This window comes from Lepidochelys kempii, chromosome 3, assembly GCF_965140285.1.
Source record: "Lepidochelys kempii isolate rLepKem1 chromosome 3, rLepKem1.hap1, whole genome shotgun sequence".
Classification (NCBI taxonomy): domain Eukaryota; kingdom Metazoa; phylum Chordata; order Testudines; family Cheloniidae; genus Lepidochelys; species Lepidochelys kempii.
The window spans coordinates 85,085,673-85,103,181 of NC_136382.1; the positions used below are offsets into that span (position 1 = coordinate 85,085,673).

Sequence of the window (17,509 nt, forward strand, 5' to 3'; positions counted from 1 at the left end):
TTTAAATTGTAAGTTTTGTGAAAATGGTAACTGTAAAAATTTAGTTCATGCATAAAAATGCAACTTGTTTGGCAGATTGTATAACAGAGAATTTAAAAAAAAAATCAAAGGCTAACTTCTGATTTACATACTGGTGAGGAGGTTTTTTTGAAAACTAGTGAGTGTGTGCTCCGAACATATTTAGGCATTCAAGTCTCTGAAACAGGTTTACCGAACAGCAGGAAGGTTCAGTGTTCTGGAGGAATTCTAAGTAATTTCTCTCAGATTTCTGAAGATGCCATAATAGTATACTTTAAAAAATAAAGCTGTTTGATAAAGCATATCAGACATTTAAGATGTATATTTGATGTGATATTTTTGTTGAGCAAAAATTGAATGAAAGCCATATCCTAGCCTCTCACCGATCCACATAAGTGACACCTTTCCATGACCTTTCGCTCTTAGTGGAACCACATAGGAGTTCTTCACCTGGCTCCTGGAAAGCGGTGTGGAGTACCTTTCCAAATTCCAGCTTCTGGGAAAGAGAATTTATTGACCCTACCTAATTTTCTATAACCCCCTCTTGCGGTTGGGACTGGGACAGGCAATATCCAGGAAGCTGGGAAGGAGAGAGGCTCTATTTACCACTGCTTATGGCTTATTCTAGGAGAATAACACTCTGATGCTCAAATGAGAAAATATGATTTTAGTCCATTCTCCAATCACTTTGCAAAGCAGGTAGAGCATGTGGATGCCAATCAGTACCCATGTTTAGGGGTAGGCCAAGTTCTAGTTTACTATTTAAAAAAAAAATTGCAGAAACCCTTTATGTCAGTGTAACCTATCATTTAAATCAGCTTCTGTACCAGATGACTGGAGAATAACTAATGTGATGACAATTCTTAAAAAAGGCTCCAGAGGTGATCCTGGCAATTACAGGCCGGTAAGCCCAACTTCGGTCCCAGGCAAATTGTAATTATAGTAAAGGACAGAATTGTCAGACACGCATTTGAACACGATTTGTTGGGGAAGAGTAAAGGGAAATCATGCCTCACCAATTGAATAGAATTCTTTGGGGGGGATCAACACACATGTGGACAAAAGTGATCCCGTAGATATAGTGTACTTGGACTTTCAGAAAGCCTTTGACAAGGTCCCTCACCAAAGGCTCTTAAGCCAAGTAAGCAGTCATGGGATAAGAAGGAAGGCCCTCTCATGCATCAGTAACTGGTTAAAAGATAGGAAACAGAGGGTAGGAATGGTCAGTTTTCAGAATGGAGAGAGGGAAATAGCGGTGTCCCCCACGGATCTATATTGGGACCAGGACAACATTGTTCAACATATTCATAAATGATCTGGAAAAAGGGATAAACAACAAAGTGGCAAAGTTTGCAGATGATACAAAATTACTCAAGATAAGTTCAAGGCAAACTGAGAAGAGTTTCAAAGGGATCTCTCAAAACTGGCTGACTGGGCAACAAAATGGCAGATGAAATTCAATGTTGATAAATGCAAACTAATGTACGTTGGAAAACATAATCCCAACTATACCTACAAAATGATGGGGTCTGAATTAGCTGTTACTACTCAGAGAATTTGGACTCATGGTGGATAGTTCTCTGAAAACATCCACTCAGTGTGCAGCAGAAGTCAAAAAAGCTAAGATGATGTTAGGAACCATTAGGAAAGAGAGATTAGACAGTAAATATCATAATGCCGCTATATAAATCCATGGTACTCCTCCAACTTGAAAACTGTGTGCAGTTCTGGTCACCTCATCTCAAAAAATACATATTTTAAAAGGGGAAAAGGTACAGAGAAGAGCAACAAAAATGATTAAGGGTAGGAACAGCTTCTGTATGAGGAGAGATTAAAAAGATTAGGACTTTTCATCTTGGAAAAGAGACGACTAAAGAGAAATATTATAGAGATCTATAAAATCATGAATTATATGTAGAAAGAGAATACGGAAGTGTTATTTACCCCTTCACATAACAAGAACCAGGGGTCACCCAATGAAATTAATAGGCATTGGGTTTAAAACAAACAAAAGGAATTACTTCTTCACAGAACACATTGTCAACCTGTGGAACTCCTTGCCAGTGGCTGTTTGTGAAGTCCAAAGCTGAAACTGGGTTCAAAAAAGAATTAGATCAATTCATGGATGGTAGGTCCATCAATGGCTATTAGCCAAGATGGTCAGGGATGCAACCTCCCTCCTGCCCTGCTCCGTGTCCCTAGTCTGACTGCCTGTTGCTGGGACTGGATGATGGGATTGATTAATTACTGTGTTCTTTTCGTTCCCTTTGAAACAAATGTCTTGGCCACTGTCAGAAGACAGGATACTGGTCTGAGCTGGTATGGCCATTCTTATGTAGGGACCTGACTAGAAGGCCAGAAATTGGATCTCTGATCAAAAACTAGGTAGGTGACAATAACACAAAAAATAGTTTGCTGAATCCCTCACTCCAGTACTTACAGAATACCAGAAGAACTTCAGCTGCCATTTAGCAATCAGAATCCAGTAGCCTAGTGTAGATGCCTCAGAAAATGTTTCTTACGGTGTTAGGTCGGGGTCCTTTTCCTGTGGAGGTCAGAGCAGTTTTTTCAAAAATGGGCTAATATGGTAGAAGTGGGAGGAAATGTGGAGGCAAGGATGGTTGTAGTTGGCCCCTCTGCCCCTTTATTATTGCTGATGCAGCTTCTTTTCTGGGCTATCTTTTTGCTGCTGCTCAACTGCAGCAGCGAGGAGAGAGCCCTAGGGGGTTCCCTCTCAGAAGTCAGTCAGCAGGGATCAGGGCTTATTCCTGATACCAAGAAGTAGGGTCCGGGCCTCCCAGATCCCCTTCATTCTCCCCACCCTCAAGCAATTGACTCTTTTGGGGCTGAAGCTGATTTGGATGCTCACTTTTTTAACGGAGTGAGAGTTGGATAAATGTGAGTCCTGCAGTGCTTAAAAAAAGAGCTTTCAAATGTTTATAAAAATTTAATATTGTGCAAAGTACTGAAATAGTAGCTGATATTGTCCTTCTAAACGTTGTATCTGACTAAATCAACTCATGACAAATGGGTTCTTATTTCTTGTGTTTCTTCAATTTTGAACAGGTTTTGTTAGATTTTTAGAAGGCTACTACATTGTGTTAATAACAAAAAGGAGAAAGATGGCAGATATTGGAGGGCATGCAATATACAAAATAGAAGATACAAATATGATCTACATTCCAAATGACTCTGTACGAGTCACTCATCCTGATGAAGCAAGGTAAATGGTGGTGGTAGACTGTGCTTTTACATAGCTTTTTTAAGCACTGAGGAAATATTGCAAACTAAGGTTCATAGACTCCTATTAATTATATATGCCAGAGGGGAGCCATTTGTTGAACATTGAGCTTGTTTCTCCAGTACTTTATACTAGCTTTATGCTGAAGTGACATTGGCTTAAATGGAGACAGACTGGTGTAATCAAATGGACAATCATGATGCAAGTTCAACTGAGTCTACCCAGAGGGGAAATGCAGCTGTGTCATGCTCCTTCGTAGCTTCTGCCAACATCTCTAGGTTATTTATATGTCAGAGCTACAACTAAAGAAGTGTGTGTGGCGTGGATGATTGTCAGAAACCATCCACTCCATGTTAGTTCATTCAACGCTAATGCTATTAACATGCTGCTTAATATACTAGTTGTCTGAGTAGCATTAGGTCCCCTGTGATCCCCATGTAAACCTCACTGGAAAGGGTCACTTGCACTCCATCAAAAAGGTGGCATGGGTGGGGAGAAGATTAAGTGGCACAATGCCATCAAAACCAGCTGGAGTGTTGGTGTTTAAGGATGCAGGGCAGGTGCAGACTTGAGGCAGGGAGCATTATGCACTTATCAAGGTTCAGTGAAACTGGCTTCTCATAAACTGAGCTTGTTTTCTGGTGAGTACTCCCATGATTTTTCATGCAGGAAGGAATGTGGCCCTCTGAGATTAGTAATCATGAATAATTGATAAAATTGAATGATTGATAAAATACTGCAAAATTCAGAATTGTAGTAATAAAGACCGGGAACATCTGATGACAATGAGTAGACTTTTGCATATCTTGATCAGGGTGTTCCTCAAACTGATTATTCAGTGTCTCACTTTATACATGTTGAAGAGAAGTTGCTGTTTCAGAATAATTTCCCCCCCCCTTGTCTGTGTTACTCTATTTAGATATCTACGAATATTTCAAAATGTGGACCTGTCTAGCAATTTTTATTTTAGGTAAGTGTTTAACAATAGTTATTGATTATTATCTCAATTTTTAGGAAATATCTTAAAATCTTGGCTTTAATTTTGTCAGTAGCTTAGCACAGTTTTGTATAGTCGGATTTCAAGTTTTACCTGGAAGTGTCTTGAAATTGATAATGTTAAAGGTGATTAATGGAATGATTTGTTTTAAAACTCTTCATTGTTTGATTGTTTAGATGCACAAATGATTTTTCTTTTCAAATTTAGTTTTGTTTTATGGTGACAGCCTTAAAGACCAAAGCGCTCTCTTTAGCCACAGAAAAGGAACAATATGGTCTGCAAAAGCTTTCCACGCTGACATACTAATATCCCACAACTCTTCCATGACTTTGTTTGCATCCAATACAGACTGATAGGCAGACTTTTCCCTTCCCCTTATATAGTAAAACATATGGCAACAAATGAAGAGCCAAGGATTTTCATGCTTTCCAGAGAGAGGGCAGAATTCTTTTCCTCTCACCATCATCTTCACACGAATCAGATGAGAGGGGAGACTCCTATTCAGTTTTTACTTTTCATAGTATTTTTCGTTCTTAATCTTGTTTTTCAGAAATAAAGCTTTTTTTCAGTTTAGGAGTAAAGAAAAGAGAGGTACCATGCGGAGAGGTACTACAGGCCTTGTATCTGGGGGTGTCTGGTTCTTATTAGATCATTCCATATACCCCTTCATTTGACCCACATTTAGTGCTACTTCATTTTGCTGTGTCTAGTCCTAGCTGCTCCTAGATATGAGAGAAATTCTGGAGTAGCAGAAAAGCAGGGAAGAGATAATGGTACAGTCAGCCAGCTGTTTGAGGACTAGAGAAGGGTGTTGCAGAAAACAAAGCAAAGAGGGTGTGTGTATATGATGAGATCTCAGGAGTACAACCTGTAACTGTGGGACTGCTGTGCCCCCTTAATTCTCCAGCCTGGGTTCTCTCTCACAATGCTTTGTCAGTGACAAGCAACAAACCCCTCCAGGCACTGTTATCACTCAGCGGCACATGCAGAGGCACACCCAGCTAAGTTGCATGAATACTCTCATGAACTATACACAGGGAAACACCAGCAGATCTCCCAGTCCCCCATCCTGGCACCCCATAAGTATACCGTCTTGCGCAGCTTAAGACCTTCTCTTGAACAGTGCAAACTTATTAATTAGTTAGTTAATTAATTAATCATGCACCTCATAAAAGGAAAGTGGACATGCACCAATCTTTGTAACCTGAGCAGATTCCCCAAGCAGTTCAGACAAATTCACTAGTTAAGATAAAACATTAAAATAAGTTTGACTACAGAAAGATAGATTTGAAGTGATTATAAGTGGTAAGAATAAAAGATCAAAGATGGTTACCAAAGAAAATAAAAAGTTAGCACGCAGTCTAAATCGTAAATCTTATTACACTAAGCAATATTTGGATCAAGCAGTTTTTCTCACCCCACTGGGTGCTGCAGGGAGGTTACAGTCCTTGATACACACACTTTCCCTTTCAGCCTGGGACCAGTCTCCTCAGTTCAAGTCTGTCTTCCCAGCATTCTTCTTGTAATCAGCATAGGTGGGGGAGGAGAAAGGTAAAAGAATGATGCCACTGTCCCTTATTTTATACCGTCAGTCCATGTGCCTGCAAAATACTAGCCCAGACATTTCCTGGTGGGCATTGCTGAGTCAGAGTTGAGCAATGCCCAGTGTGCGATGCTTGCACAACTCTCTTACAGAATTGCAAATCCCTTGTTTACAAGTCCCTGCTGGTCAATGGCTGGTGGTGATCCTTCAACACCCGTCCAGGTGTTGGTCTCCTCCTTTGTTGTTGTCACTGGAGAACCAGCTGTGGGCGACTCCCAAACTCTCAACATATTTCAATAACCATACAGCAAAATCTCATAACTTCATACTCTCATTTTGATGGAACAATAGGTTTCAGCAGATCATGACCTTTCCTATGATATCTTACATGGCATGCTTTGTATGAAATATCACAACCATCTATGAATGATGAGTATGGGGGTTACAGATTGCTGCTTTGAGGTACAGTGTCAGTGTGTATTTTACATCCTCCCGTCATTTTAAAAAGATTTACGTTAGTTTTTCAGAGCTGAGTTTTTATAAAGGAGAAATATGCCACAGGTTCATGTAACGTGTTTCACAATATGACATGGGAAAGGTTGTTCACAATGTAAAAAAACAAAAAGCTCTTTTTTGACAGTTATGTTCACAATTGCATTATTTGCCACCCCCCACCCTGAAATGCACTCCTCCCTCAATATTTTCATTAATGTCTGAAGGTTATTAGTGTCAGACCATGTTCTTGGTCTCATCCTTTTGTAGCAAAATTGTTCTAGCTTTATGAAAATAGCTATTCTGGTATTGTTACCCTAATCCAAAGCAAAGTGCTGATGGTTCAGAGCAATGGTTCTCACCCGTGGGCCACTTGCAGCCCAATTAGCACACAGCAGCAGCACATAGCTGCAGCCCACTTGACATCTTTAGGGCCATACAGGTAGTATATATATTGTGTGGATGTGACTCAGTTAACACAGAGAGAGCTGCAGATGTGGCCCACAATGGTAAATAGGTTGAGAACCACTGGTTCAGAATCACTGCAACACATTAGTTTTCTGTGTGTACTGGTAAACTTTGTTGAGAATCTTGACCAGAATGCCTCAATCATTAGAAAGCTAGCTGCTGTAAAGAGAAAATTGGTATAACTTCAGTTCCAATGCACAAGGAGCTGAAGGCAAAGTGGAAGAACACTCCAGGTAGAACGTGTAGAAGAATATCACTAAAATTGCCTATAAAAAAGGCAAAAAGGGAGGTTTGCAGCTATAAGAGCTATCAGGCTGTGCTTTTTGGTGGGGAAAAACAGATACATACGCGAGAGCTGGTTAGCAACACCAACTTCTTGAAATCAGTATGCCAAAGATTAAAACAAAAGTGTATGTTTTAATTCATTCTTTAGTTGTAATTAATTAATAACTAAAACTCACTGGCAGACCTCGGATCCTAAAACCTCCAGTGTCATCTAAAACAGGTAGCGTAGGTTTTTGTTTCAATCCCACTGGTTGTATTTCTGCTTTAGAAGTATTTGCAACTTGGTTTGAAGTCCCTCTCAAAAAGGGAAATCTAGTGGCTTAAAAAATTACTTTGTTCTCCTTAAAATAGGACTATAATTAAATATGGAATGCTTTCACTTTAAGCATCTGATATGGGTCCTGTGACTTTTTAGCATTGTGGGACTGAAAGCTTTTTGCTAATTTCTCAGCAATCACCATCTTGAACTTGGTTGGTAGAACTTATTTCCTACATTTGCTTTTGAAGTGTTAGCTTTGTTTTATCTTTAGGAACATAGGAATTGCCATACCTAATCGGAGCAGTAGTCCATCTAATTCAGTCTCATGTTTCCAGCAAAAAGAAAAGGAGTACTTGTGGCACCTTAGAGACTAACAGATTTATTTGAGCATAAGCTTTTGTGAGCTACGGCAAGAAGGTGTGAGTAACAGTAGGGGGGAAAATTAGCATGGGGAAATTATTTTTTTATTTTGTGTAATGACCCATCCAATCCCAGCCTTTACTCAGGCAAACTATTTCCCCATGCTAATTTTCCCCCCTACTGTTACTCACACCTTCTTGTCAATTGTTTGAAATGAGCTACCCTGATTACCACTACAAAAGTGATTTTTCCTCCTGCTAATAATAGCCCACTTTAATTGAATTGTCTCATTACCTTTGGTAAGACAACCCCCATCTTTTCATGTACTCTGTATATATATATTCCTACTGTATTTTTCACTCCATGCATCTGATGAAGTGGGTTTTAGCCCACAAAAGCTTATGCCCAAATAAATTTTAGTCTCTAAGGCAGTGGTCTCCAAACTGTTTTGATTGCGCACCTCTATCAGTAAAAAAATTTTTGAGCACGCACCCCCAATATATGTATATTTATTTATGTATAAATTATATACATGTACTACTGTACTAATATATTGTGTAAATTATAAAACATACACAAAAAATAGAAATTAAAAAACGATGAGATAAAGATGAAATAATATTTTAAAATTTTATTTTATTTATTAAAGGTACAAAAAACCTTTTTGCTCTCACTAAAAATATTAATGTGATTGAATATGCTTTATTATTTTTGAAAATCTTGGTTTAACACTTTGTGATACAGCGGGCGCTCAGGGTGGGGTGCGGGGTCTGGAAGGAAGTTAGGGTGTGGGAGAGTGCTCAGAGTGGGGGTGCGGGGTCTGGGAAGGAGTTAGGGTGCGGGAGGAGGCTCAGGGCTGGGGCAAGCAGGAGGTGCAGAGCACTTACCTGGAGCAGCTCCTGTTGGGTGCAGGGGGTGTGCAGGTGGCTCTGCACAGTGCAGCACCACCCCCATGGCCACAATTCTAGGAGCTGCTCCCCCCGGCAGGCAGGGCCACCTGGAATGCAGGGGCTTTAGGGGTTTCAGGGCCCTGGGCTAAGGGGGCCCCGGGGCCCTGGCCTGCAGCTCTAAAGCCCCTTTCGGAATGCAGCCCTGAGAGCACGGGCTGGAGGACTCAGGAGGAGCAGGGGCAGCTGCGCAGCCAGCGGCTGGAGAGAAGTGGTGCTTTCCCCTTCAAAGCTCCGCTTCTCTCCAGGCGGCTTTGAAGGGGAAAGTGCCGCTTCTTTCCAGCCGCTGGCTGCGCGGCTGCCCCTGCTCCTCCATGGGCCGGAGGACTCGGGGCTGCCACCCCTCCCTTTTTTTTCCCTGGCGGTGCTCCTCCTGCCACACACCCCAATCAGTCGTCTTGCGCGCACCCCACTTTGGAGACCACTGCTCTAAGGTTCCATAAGTACTCCTCGTTGTTTAAACAATTGAGAATAGTGATGCAAAATGTACCTATCCTTAACAATCACTTATGAAGGCATTAACTAAGAAACTCAGTACAAATTACAAAGTGATATGATTATTGATGAAAAACTTGCAAATATCATCTTTTCCCTTCTCCTTTTACACTGGCTTCTCTTAATGATAAATATGTGCTACCAAGAGAACCCAGGAAAAAAGTATCTTCCCAAACTAGACTGAATTACTGTATGCTTAAGATATTGCTCAATTCACACAGAGGGTCAGTTGGTCTGGACTTATATATGGGCTCTTCCCCACTCCCCTTGTAGTCTCCCCTCTTCCTTGGATGTTCCTAAATAGCTGTTGATGTTCTCCCAGCACCACTGGAGGCCATTTTTATCTGCAGTCCTCACTCCCTTTATTTTTTAGGTTCCAATCTGTTAGATATCAGCGGGCCTTGGTAGCTTTCTGCTGGTCTTAGTGCTGCAAACTGAAAATTGGCTTACACTGGGACTGTTTGTGAAAGTGCACCTGGTGTCCCTCCAAAGAGTGCTACTGGTATTTTAAAGTTGCAGTGTGAAGACCAGCAGAAGGTTCCACGCTAGGTTCCTAAGAAGTAGAAGGGAAAGGAAAGCAGATCTCCAGGTGCAAGAGTAACTAAAGGAGGAACAAGGAGTGCTGTCCATTTAAAATGGATATTAGTTAAATCAGTCAGGCTCCTTTTTTCATTCCCTAGCCTATATTTCCTTTTTCTGTTTATATCTATTTTTTCCCTCTCTGCTCTTCCGCCATAGAGGGAGTAGGGGGAGAAGCAAAGGACAATTCATACACTCCTGCTTCTGTGGCACAACTTTCCCTTCCACCCATCCATGTGCTGTGTGCCAGGACTTGGGGCAAGTGGTTGATCCACAGACTATATTGCTGAACGTATATTATGACTGTCCACTGTATTTTCTGTTCAGGCCAAACCATAATCATGTTCAGTTTTCCACATGTTATTTCACAAATTTGTGGGTACACAGTGTTTGTGGGAGGTTACATTTATTTGACTGTTTGGGATGGTAGGTCAGGAGGGGTATATGTCTCTCAGAATAGTGGGACTCATGTAGCTGGAACCAAAAGACTCTGGCAAACTGCCTGGCGTCTGTCTCAGTTGTGACTTTAGCCTTCTTGGTAAGGTGGCCATGTGTTGCGGGCCAGCCAGCATCTCTGGCTTGGTAGCCATTCTGACCATGGACTCTTCTATTCAGGACAAAAGTGACTCTTGTCCAGGCTGGGTGGTTGTAGTCACTTTCTGCTAAAGAGCTATGTTCAGTCTCTTTTATTTGTTTACCTTGTTTTTTGTTTAAGTTTCAGCCATTGTGCCATAAACTATTCATTAGATTGTAATGTGTTGTGTGCAGGATTCCCTGTGCAAGCAACCATTCTGTAATTACAGTATATTTGTCTAGTTTCATTGTCATTTGCTATTTTACGCAAAATAGTCTACACTGGATTAAATAACAATACATGTAGAAAGCAAGAGTTTTCAGAAGTATTCCATGCTCCCATAATTTTTACTAAATTTTAATCTTGGTTTCAGCTACAGCTATGATCTGTCACACTCTCTTCAATATAATCTTACCATCCTGAGAATGCCACTTGAGATATTAAAAACTGAAACAACTCCGACTCGACAGGAGAGCTTTGATATCTTTGAAGATGAGGGACTTACAACACAAGGTGGAAGTGGTAAGTATATTTTAGACATACTGAATTAATACTGATATAGTTAATGACAAATGCAGTTAGAACTATTTTCACTTCAGCCTACCTTGCAGAAACATCCAGCTTTTTTTATTGATCAATGCAGTCTTATAACAGTCCTCAGTTAGTAAAAGATTACATAAAGTGCCAATTACAGATATTTGAGTATGAGCAATGTAATTTTTAGAGATGATTAATTTATTTTGGTCATTTACATTGTAGCTCAGGGAGATAATTGATCATGCTGACATTTTTCAGCAATTGATTATTCAACTCACCCAATAGATATGAATTTACAAATGAAGCAGTAATCAATTTTCAGGGAAGTATAAATAGTGCTAATAAATTTTGTCTTGTTTAATGTTGGTAAATATTGATAACAAAGAAATTGTATGATATTACCAACTTAAACCATTAGGCTCTACAAGGGACTCTGAACAAAACACACATTAATTTAAACTGCAGCCAAAGTCTTCCATTTTGGATCTGACAAATACAGCAGATTTAAAGGGATATTAAAAAAATAAAATTTATCGTTAAAATGTGTGTTCATGTCTGATTTTTTTCCTCAGTGCAACCCCCCTCTTCCACTTCCTCCCTCACAGGAAAAACTTGAGTTGTTTTATTTTAAGTGGGTTACTTGGTTTCTTCCTCTAATACTTCACATTTTTAGCACAGCATCATCAACAAAGTTGGACTGTAATTTTTTTTTGCTGTATCTGTTTAATGTTGTAGAAATATGCGAAACTACATTGATGATCATACAGTTTATAACATGGGACCTTTCCCATTTTTCTGAAAAAAGTAGAATATTTTTCAAAGTTAAAGATTTTATATATATATAATATATATAAAAACTTGCTAGACTTTGAAGAGCCAAGCACTTGCTAAAAAGAGACTTTCGTTTACATTGTAGGACACATGGCTGCTGCATCCATGTTCTGGTAGCTGTGAAGCAGCAGTTGAGCTGCTTGCAGAATTCACAGATCATCATTTCTTTTTTTATCTACAGTAAATACAGATTTGTATATTTAGAGTTGAAAAGACATTCCCCACTAAATTGTAACCCATTTTTAAGTTAGAATAAATTGTATTTGTAGAACAGGCTGGCATTTGTACCTCCTACATTATACAGTGAACACTTCATCTTCTATAACAGGACTACATTGTGCTGAAGTTCCAGAAGACTAGAAGAAAGCTAATGTTGTGCCAATATTTAAAAAGGGTAAACAGGATGACCCAGGTAGTTTAGGCCGGTCAATCTGACATGAATCCTGGTCAAGATAGTGGACCAGCTGATACGATGCTCTATTAATAAAGAATTAAAGGAGGATAATATAATTAATGCCGATCAATATGCATTTGTGGAAAATAGATCCTGTGAAACTAACTTGGCAACTTTTTTTTTAATGCGATTGCAAGTTTGGTTAATGAAAGTATTAATGTTGCTGTAGTATACTTAGGCATCTGTAAGATTTGGAACCATGTGCCATTTTGATAATTTTATATCTTGCTAGATTTTTTTTTAACATGGCATACATTAAATGGATTAAATTGTAGGTTTCAAAATGTAATTGTAAACAGGGAATCATCATTGAACAAATGTGTTTCTAGTGGGGTCCCACAGGACTCTATTCTTGGCCCTACTCTATTTAACATTTTTTATCAATGACCGAAAAGAAAACCCATCATCGTCACTGATAAAGTTTGCAGATGACACAAACATTTGAGTAGTTGTAAAAAATGAAGAGGAAGGGTCACTCATATACACTGATCTGGATTTCTTGGTAAGCTGGGCTCAAGCAAACAATATGCGTTTTGATATGGCTGAATGTCAATATATATATGTAGCAACAAAGAATGTAGGCCATGCTTATAGGATGGGGGACTCTGTCATGGGAAGCGGTGATTCTGAGGTTATTGTACTCTGTATTTGGCACTGGTGTGGCTGTTGCTTGAATACTGTGTCCCGTTCTAGTTTCCACAATTCAAGAAGGATGTTGATAAATTGGAGAGGGTTCAGAGAAGAGCTCCAAGAATGATTAAGGGATTAGAAAACATGCCTTGTAGTGTTAAACTCAAGGAGTTCAATCTACTCATCTTAACAAAGACAAGGTTAAGAGGTGACTTGATCAGTCTGTAAGTACCTACATGGGGAACAAATATCTAATAATGGACTTTTCAGCCTAGCAGAGAAACATATAACCGTACAATGGCTGGAAGTGGAAGCTAGACAAATTCTGAGTGGAAGTAAGATGTAAATTTGTAACTGTGAGTAATTAACCAATGGAACAACATTCCAAGGGTCATGGTGAATTTTCTATCACTGACCATTTTAAAATCAGGACTGGATGTCTTTCTGAACATTACGCTCTCTGGATTATTTTGTGATAATCTAGTTTGACCCGTATAACACAATGATCCCTTCTGGACTTGGAATCTGACTCTGATTGTGAGAAATTCAAAAAAACATGACACGAGAGTCTGATTCAAAAACGCTTTGCATTTAAAAACAAACTAACTACGAAATCTTTAACAGCTATGTTAGAAAAGGGTTAGCAAATTAGGCCCCAATTTAGAAAAGCATATGCTGAAGATTTCTTTAACTACTGTCCTATTTCCAACTTCCCGTTCCTGAGCAATATAACTGAGAAAGTAGTAACCACCAAGCTCCAACAAGTTGTGACATCAATCAACATCCTTTCAGGTTCAGACTAGGGCACAGCATAGACACTGCGCTAGTGGCACTAAATGACAGCTGGCTTGTGGCCAGGTGCTCTGGTGAGATTTCTGTGCTCTGGTGAGATTTCCATGCTCATACTGCTGAACCTCTCTGCAATCTTTTGTACAGAGGGCCACAAGGTACTACTAACTTGCCTACATGACACAGCAGGAGTAGATGGCCCAGCATTACAGAGCTCTCTAGCAGAACTCAGAATGGAAAGAGGTAACTGCTTTTCTTCTCTGAAGGCTCCCACCTGCAGGGTTCCACAGGGAACAGAGTATTCCATCTCTTCAGCATGTATATGAGACTATTGGAAGAGTTGAAACACCATGGGCTTTGCTGCCAACAGTATGCTGATGACATTCAGCTATATATCTCACTCTCAACTAATGCAGCCACAATCCAGCTAAAATGTCAGAAGGCCTACGGGAAACTAGTTCTTGGATGAAGAGCAGCTGGCTCAGGTTGAACCCAGGCAAGACTAAAGTGATGGAAAGGGGAAGTGATTTAAAGATGTGACCAAGATATTGTCTTCACTTCCAATGAAAGCATACAGTACCCATTTGTCAGTCATTTGAAACATCCAGGTCCTGTTTGGCTCTTCACTAGACTTGGATGACCAGGTAGCAGTGGCTTCCAAAAATGAGGGTTTCACTTTCAGCTTTCTAGGAAACTTTGTCCTTTTCTCCCAAACAAAGACCTGGCTACAGTAATCCATGCATTTGTCACCACCTGACTGAGTTACTGTAGGTCACTGTATTTGAAGCTGAATGTGAAGATGATGCACAGAATGCAGCTGCCTACCTTCTATATGGCTCAGGCCTCAATGAGCACACGAGATCTGGGCTCAAGTCCCTCCACTGACTCCCAGTGAGCTGCCAATAACAGTTTAAGGTGTTGATCCTAATTTTCAAAGCAATTAATGGATCGAGCCCCAGTTACATTCGGATCAGATTTTGATTTGTGACCCTTTTGACAGCCATGCTCCTCTGGGACAAATGCAGATCACAAAGCTCAGGACCAAGCAAGGGAGTGCTGGGGCCACAGTCTCCTCTGTCAAGGGGATCTGGCTATGGAACAATCTTCAAAGTATATCAGGTGAATCCAGAGTCTGAACATCTTTAGAAAATGTTTATAGCCTTCCTTTCTGAGAATGCCATTCCATCATACATGCACAATTCAAACACCCTTTTTATTCCCAAACCCCTCTTTTCCCACTTCTCCCCCCCAAAAAAAGTCAGTGTTCTGACCTGTTCTTGGGAGAGATGATAGCGGTTCCCATGAAGTCCATTAGGGACTTTCTGTTGCTATTAATTTTACACGGAAAGCATTCATATACTACAATGATGGGTGGCAGTATAAAAATCTTAGCTGCTTAACTTTAAACATGTGCTTAAATCCATCGCTGTTCAGCATAGTCCTTGTCATAAATATAAAGGGAAGGGTAACCACCTTTCTGTATACAGTGCTATAAAATCCCTCCTGGCCAGAGGCAAAACCCTTGCACCTGTAAAGGGTTAAGAAGCTAAGGTAACCTAGCTGGCACTTGACCCAAATGACCAATGAGAGGACAAGATACTTTCAAATCTGGAGTGGGGGGGACAAAGGGTTTTTCTGTCTGTGTGATGGTTTTGCTGGGAACAGATCAGGAAGGCAGCCTCAGAACCTCTGTTAAGTTAGTAAGTAAGCTAGCTAGAAATGCGTTAGATTTCCTTTTGTTCAATAGCTGGTAAAATTAGCTGTGCTGGATGGAATGTATATTCCTGTTTTTGTGTCTTTTCGTAACTTAAGGTTTTGCCTAGAGGGATTCTCTATGTTTTGAATCTGATTACCCTGTAAGGTGTTTACCATCCTGATTTTACAGAGGTGATTCTTTTACCTTTTCTTTAATTAAAATTCTTCTTTTAAGAACCTGATTGATTTTTCATTGTTCTTATGATCCAAGGGTTTGGGTCTGTGTTCACTTGTACAAATTGGTGAGGATTTATTATTAAGCCTTCCCCAGGAAAGGGGTGTAGGGCTTGGGGGGATATTTTGGGGAAAGACGTCTCCAAGTGGGCTCTTTCCCTGTTCTTTGTTTAAAACGCTTGGTGGTGGCAGCATAGGGTTCAAGGGCAAGGCAAAATTTGTACCTTGGGAAAGTTTTAACCTAAGCTGATAAGAATAAGATTAGGGGGTCTTGCATGCAGGTCCCTACGTCTGTACCCTAGAGTTCAGAGTGGGGAAGGAAGCTTGACAGTCCTGAGGCACATAATTAAGTAATTTATTAGAGCATAAGCTTTCGTGGGCTACAGCCCACTTCATCAGTTTGTATGGCAACTCAGAGTTTGTATGGCAACTTCCAACTTATCTGTGTGTGTGTGTGTGTGTGTATATCTTCTTACTATATGTTCCATTCTATGCATCCGATGAAGTGGACTGTAGCCCACGAAAGCTTATGCTCTAATAAATTTGTTAATATGTACGGTGCCACAAGTACTCATGTTCTTTTTGCGGATACAGACTAACACAGCTGCTACTCTGAAACATAATTAAGTGGTTTCTTGAATTGAGGCCAAGAATACTCAAATTAAAAGCCTCAGTTAGTGTGTTTGAAAATGAAATTATCAAACATAGTTGAGCTTTTTTTTATTATTGATGCATTTTCATTTTAACATTTTAGGTGTATTTGGGATTTGCAGTGAACCATATAAAAAGTATGTGTGGAATGGTCAACTGCTGGACATAGTAAAAAACACTGTTCATCATGACTGGCTGTTATATGTTATTCATGGATTTTGTGGGCAGTCTAGTATCCTTTTTACTGTAAGAGAACAAATATTGGTTTATTGCATTTAAAAGTTTGTGTATGGACAGCAATTCACAGGACAAAAAATTCATTACTGCATCAGTTCTTATTAAATTCTATTTAAAAGGATTTTCACATGTATTATGACAGTCATTTAATTAGTTTTGCATTATTTTGCCAGATTTTAAAAACATAGGATCTAAAAAAAGATATATAATTGGAAAGATAATGTCCTTACTGTGTCTATAAAAGATGAGAGAAAATTCTTAACCCAAGCACGCATTTTACAGTAAATCACTGTGTGATAATACTATGGAAAAATAAGATTCCAATCTTGCAATCACTTCCATGCAGGCAGAGTGCTGTGCCAGTTTGGAGCTAACTGCAGATTTGAGTCCTAGTAGAGCAACTTGACAAACTCCTTTGGGACCAGGTGGTATTTATCAGGGAGTTCTGAAGGGGGGGGGGGGGGGAGAACTGTGGTAGAGCTTATTTATTGACCTAGAGATGTGCTGATATTATTGCTAAAACACAGGGATTATTTGTATTATTTTAGGATTGGATTTTCAAATCAATGAGACCTAACACTGCTTCAGTCGAAGTCAGTGATAAAACTCTTACTGACTGCAGTGGGACTAGAGTTAAATCTGCATAGAGTGCTTTTAAAAATTCCATTCTAAGGCTTTTTAAAATAAATATGTCTACTGCAACAATAGTGGAAAATATATCCAAATCTTATCTTTACGCATAAATGATTCAATATAAACCTATACATACATCAGTTACATAAACTGTCCCCTCATCTTAATAGTTAATAAGAATCTAGCATACTTTATATGACTTATTTTAATCTATCATCTTTACCATACACCATTAATATACAAGCCCATTCATGGAAAAAAATGAAAGAAGGAAGGGGAATATGACTATGGATTCAGAATTTAGGTATAACCTTTGTGCAAAAGATCTTCTGAATTCATTGTATTCTCTTCCATCTCTCCATTCCCTGACTCTTTGTACAAGAGTAATTCTGCATGTGATATCCCATTCTTTGTGCATAAATATTTGTAGCATTGGGGGCCTTAATTTTTAGTAAGTAATTTTGCATAGGTAAAGTTATGCATCATCAAACTCAAATAACACTTTTCTAAAAAATGTGTTTGTGTGGGGGGGGGGGGGGGAGAGGGAGTACAGTGATACT

General features: G+C 39.6%; 1 protein-coding gene across 14 annotated transcripts in view; it reads left to right on the forward strand.

Annotated features, from left to right (window-relative positions):
* The window catches only part of FIG4 (FIG4 phosphoinositide 5-phosphatase), a 158,545-nt gene that overhangs the window by 27,926 nt on the left and 113,110 nt on the right, over positions 1–17,509 (forward strand). For 13 of the 14 annotated variants that reach the window (XR_012158016.2, XR_012158017.2, XM_073336996.2 and 10 more), the window contains 4 exons: positions 3,085–3,241; positions 4,179–4,229; positions 10,632–10,780; positions 16,183–16,311. Coding sequence is in view for 12 of the 14 variants with exons in the window: in XM_073336996.2 (XP_073193097.1) it covers positions 3,085–3,241; positions 4,179–4,229; positions 10,632–10,780; positions 16,183–16,311 (486 nt within the window). In the remaining 2 variants the exon portion in view is untranslated. Of the gene's footprint in view, positions 1–2,313; positions 2,404–3,084; positions 3,242–4,178; positions 4,230–10,631; positions 10,781–16,182; positions 16,312–17,509 lie in introns of those variants that run through there. The other variant, XM_073337002.2, reaches the window with a different exon arrangement.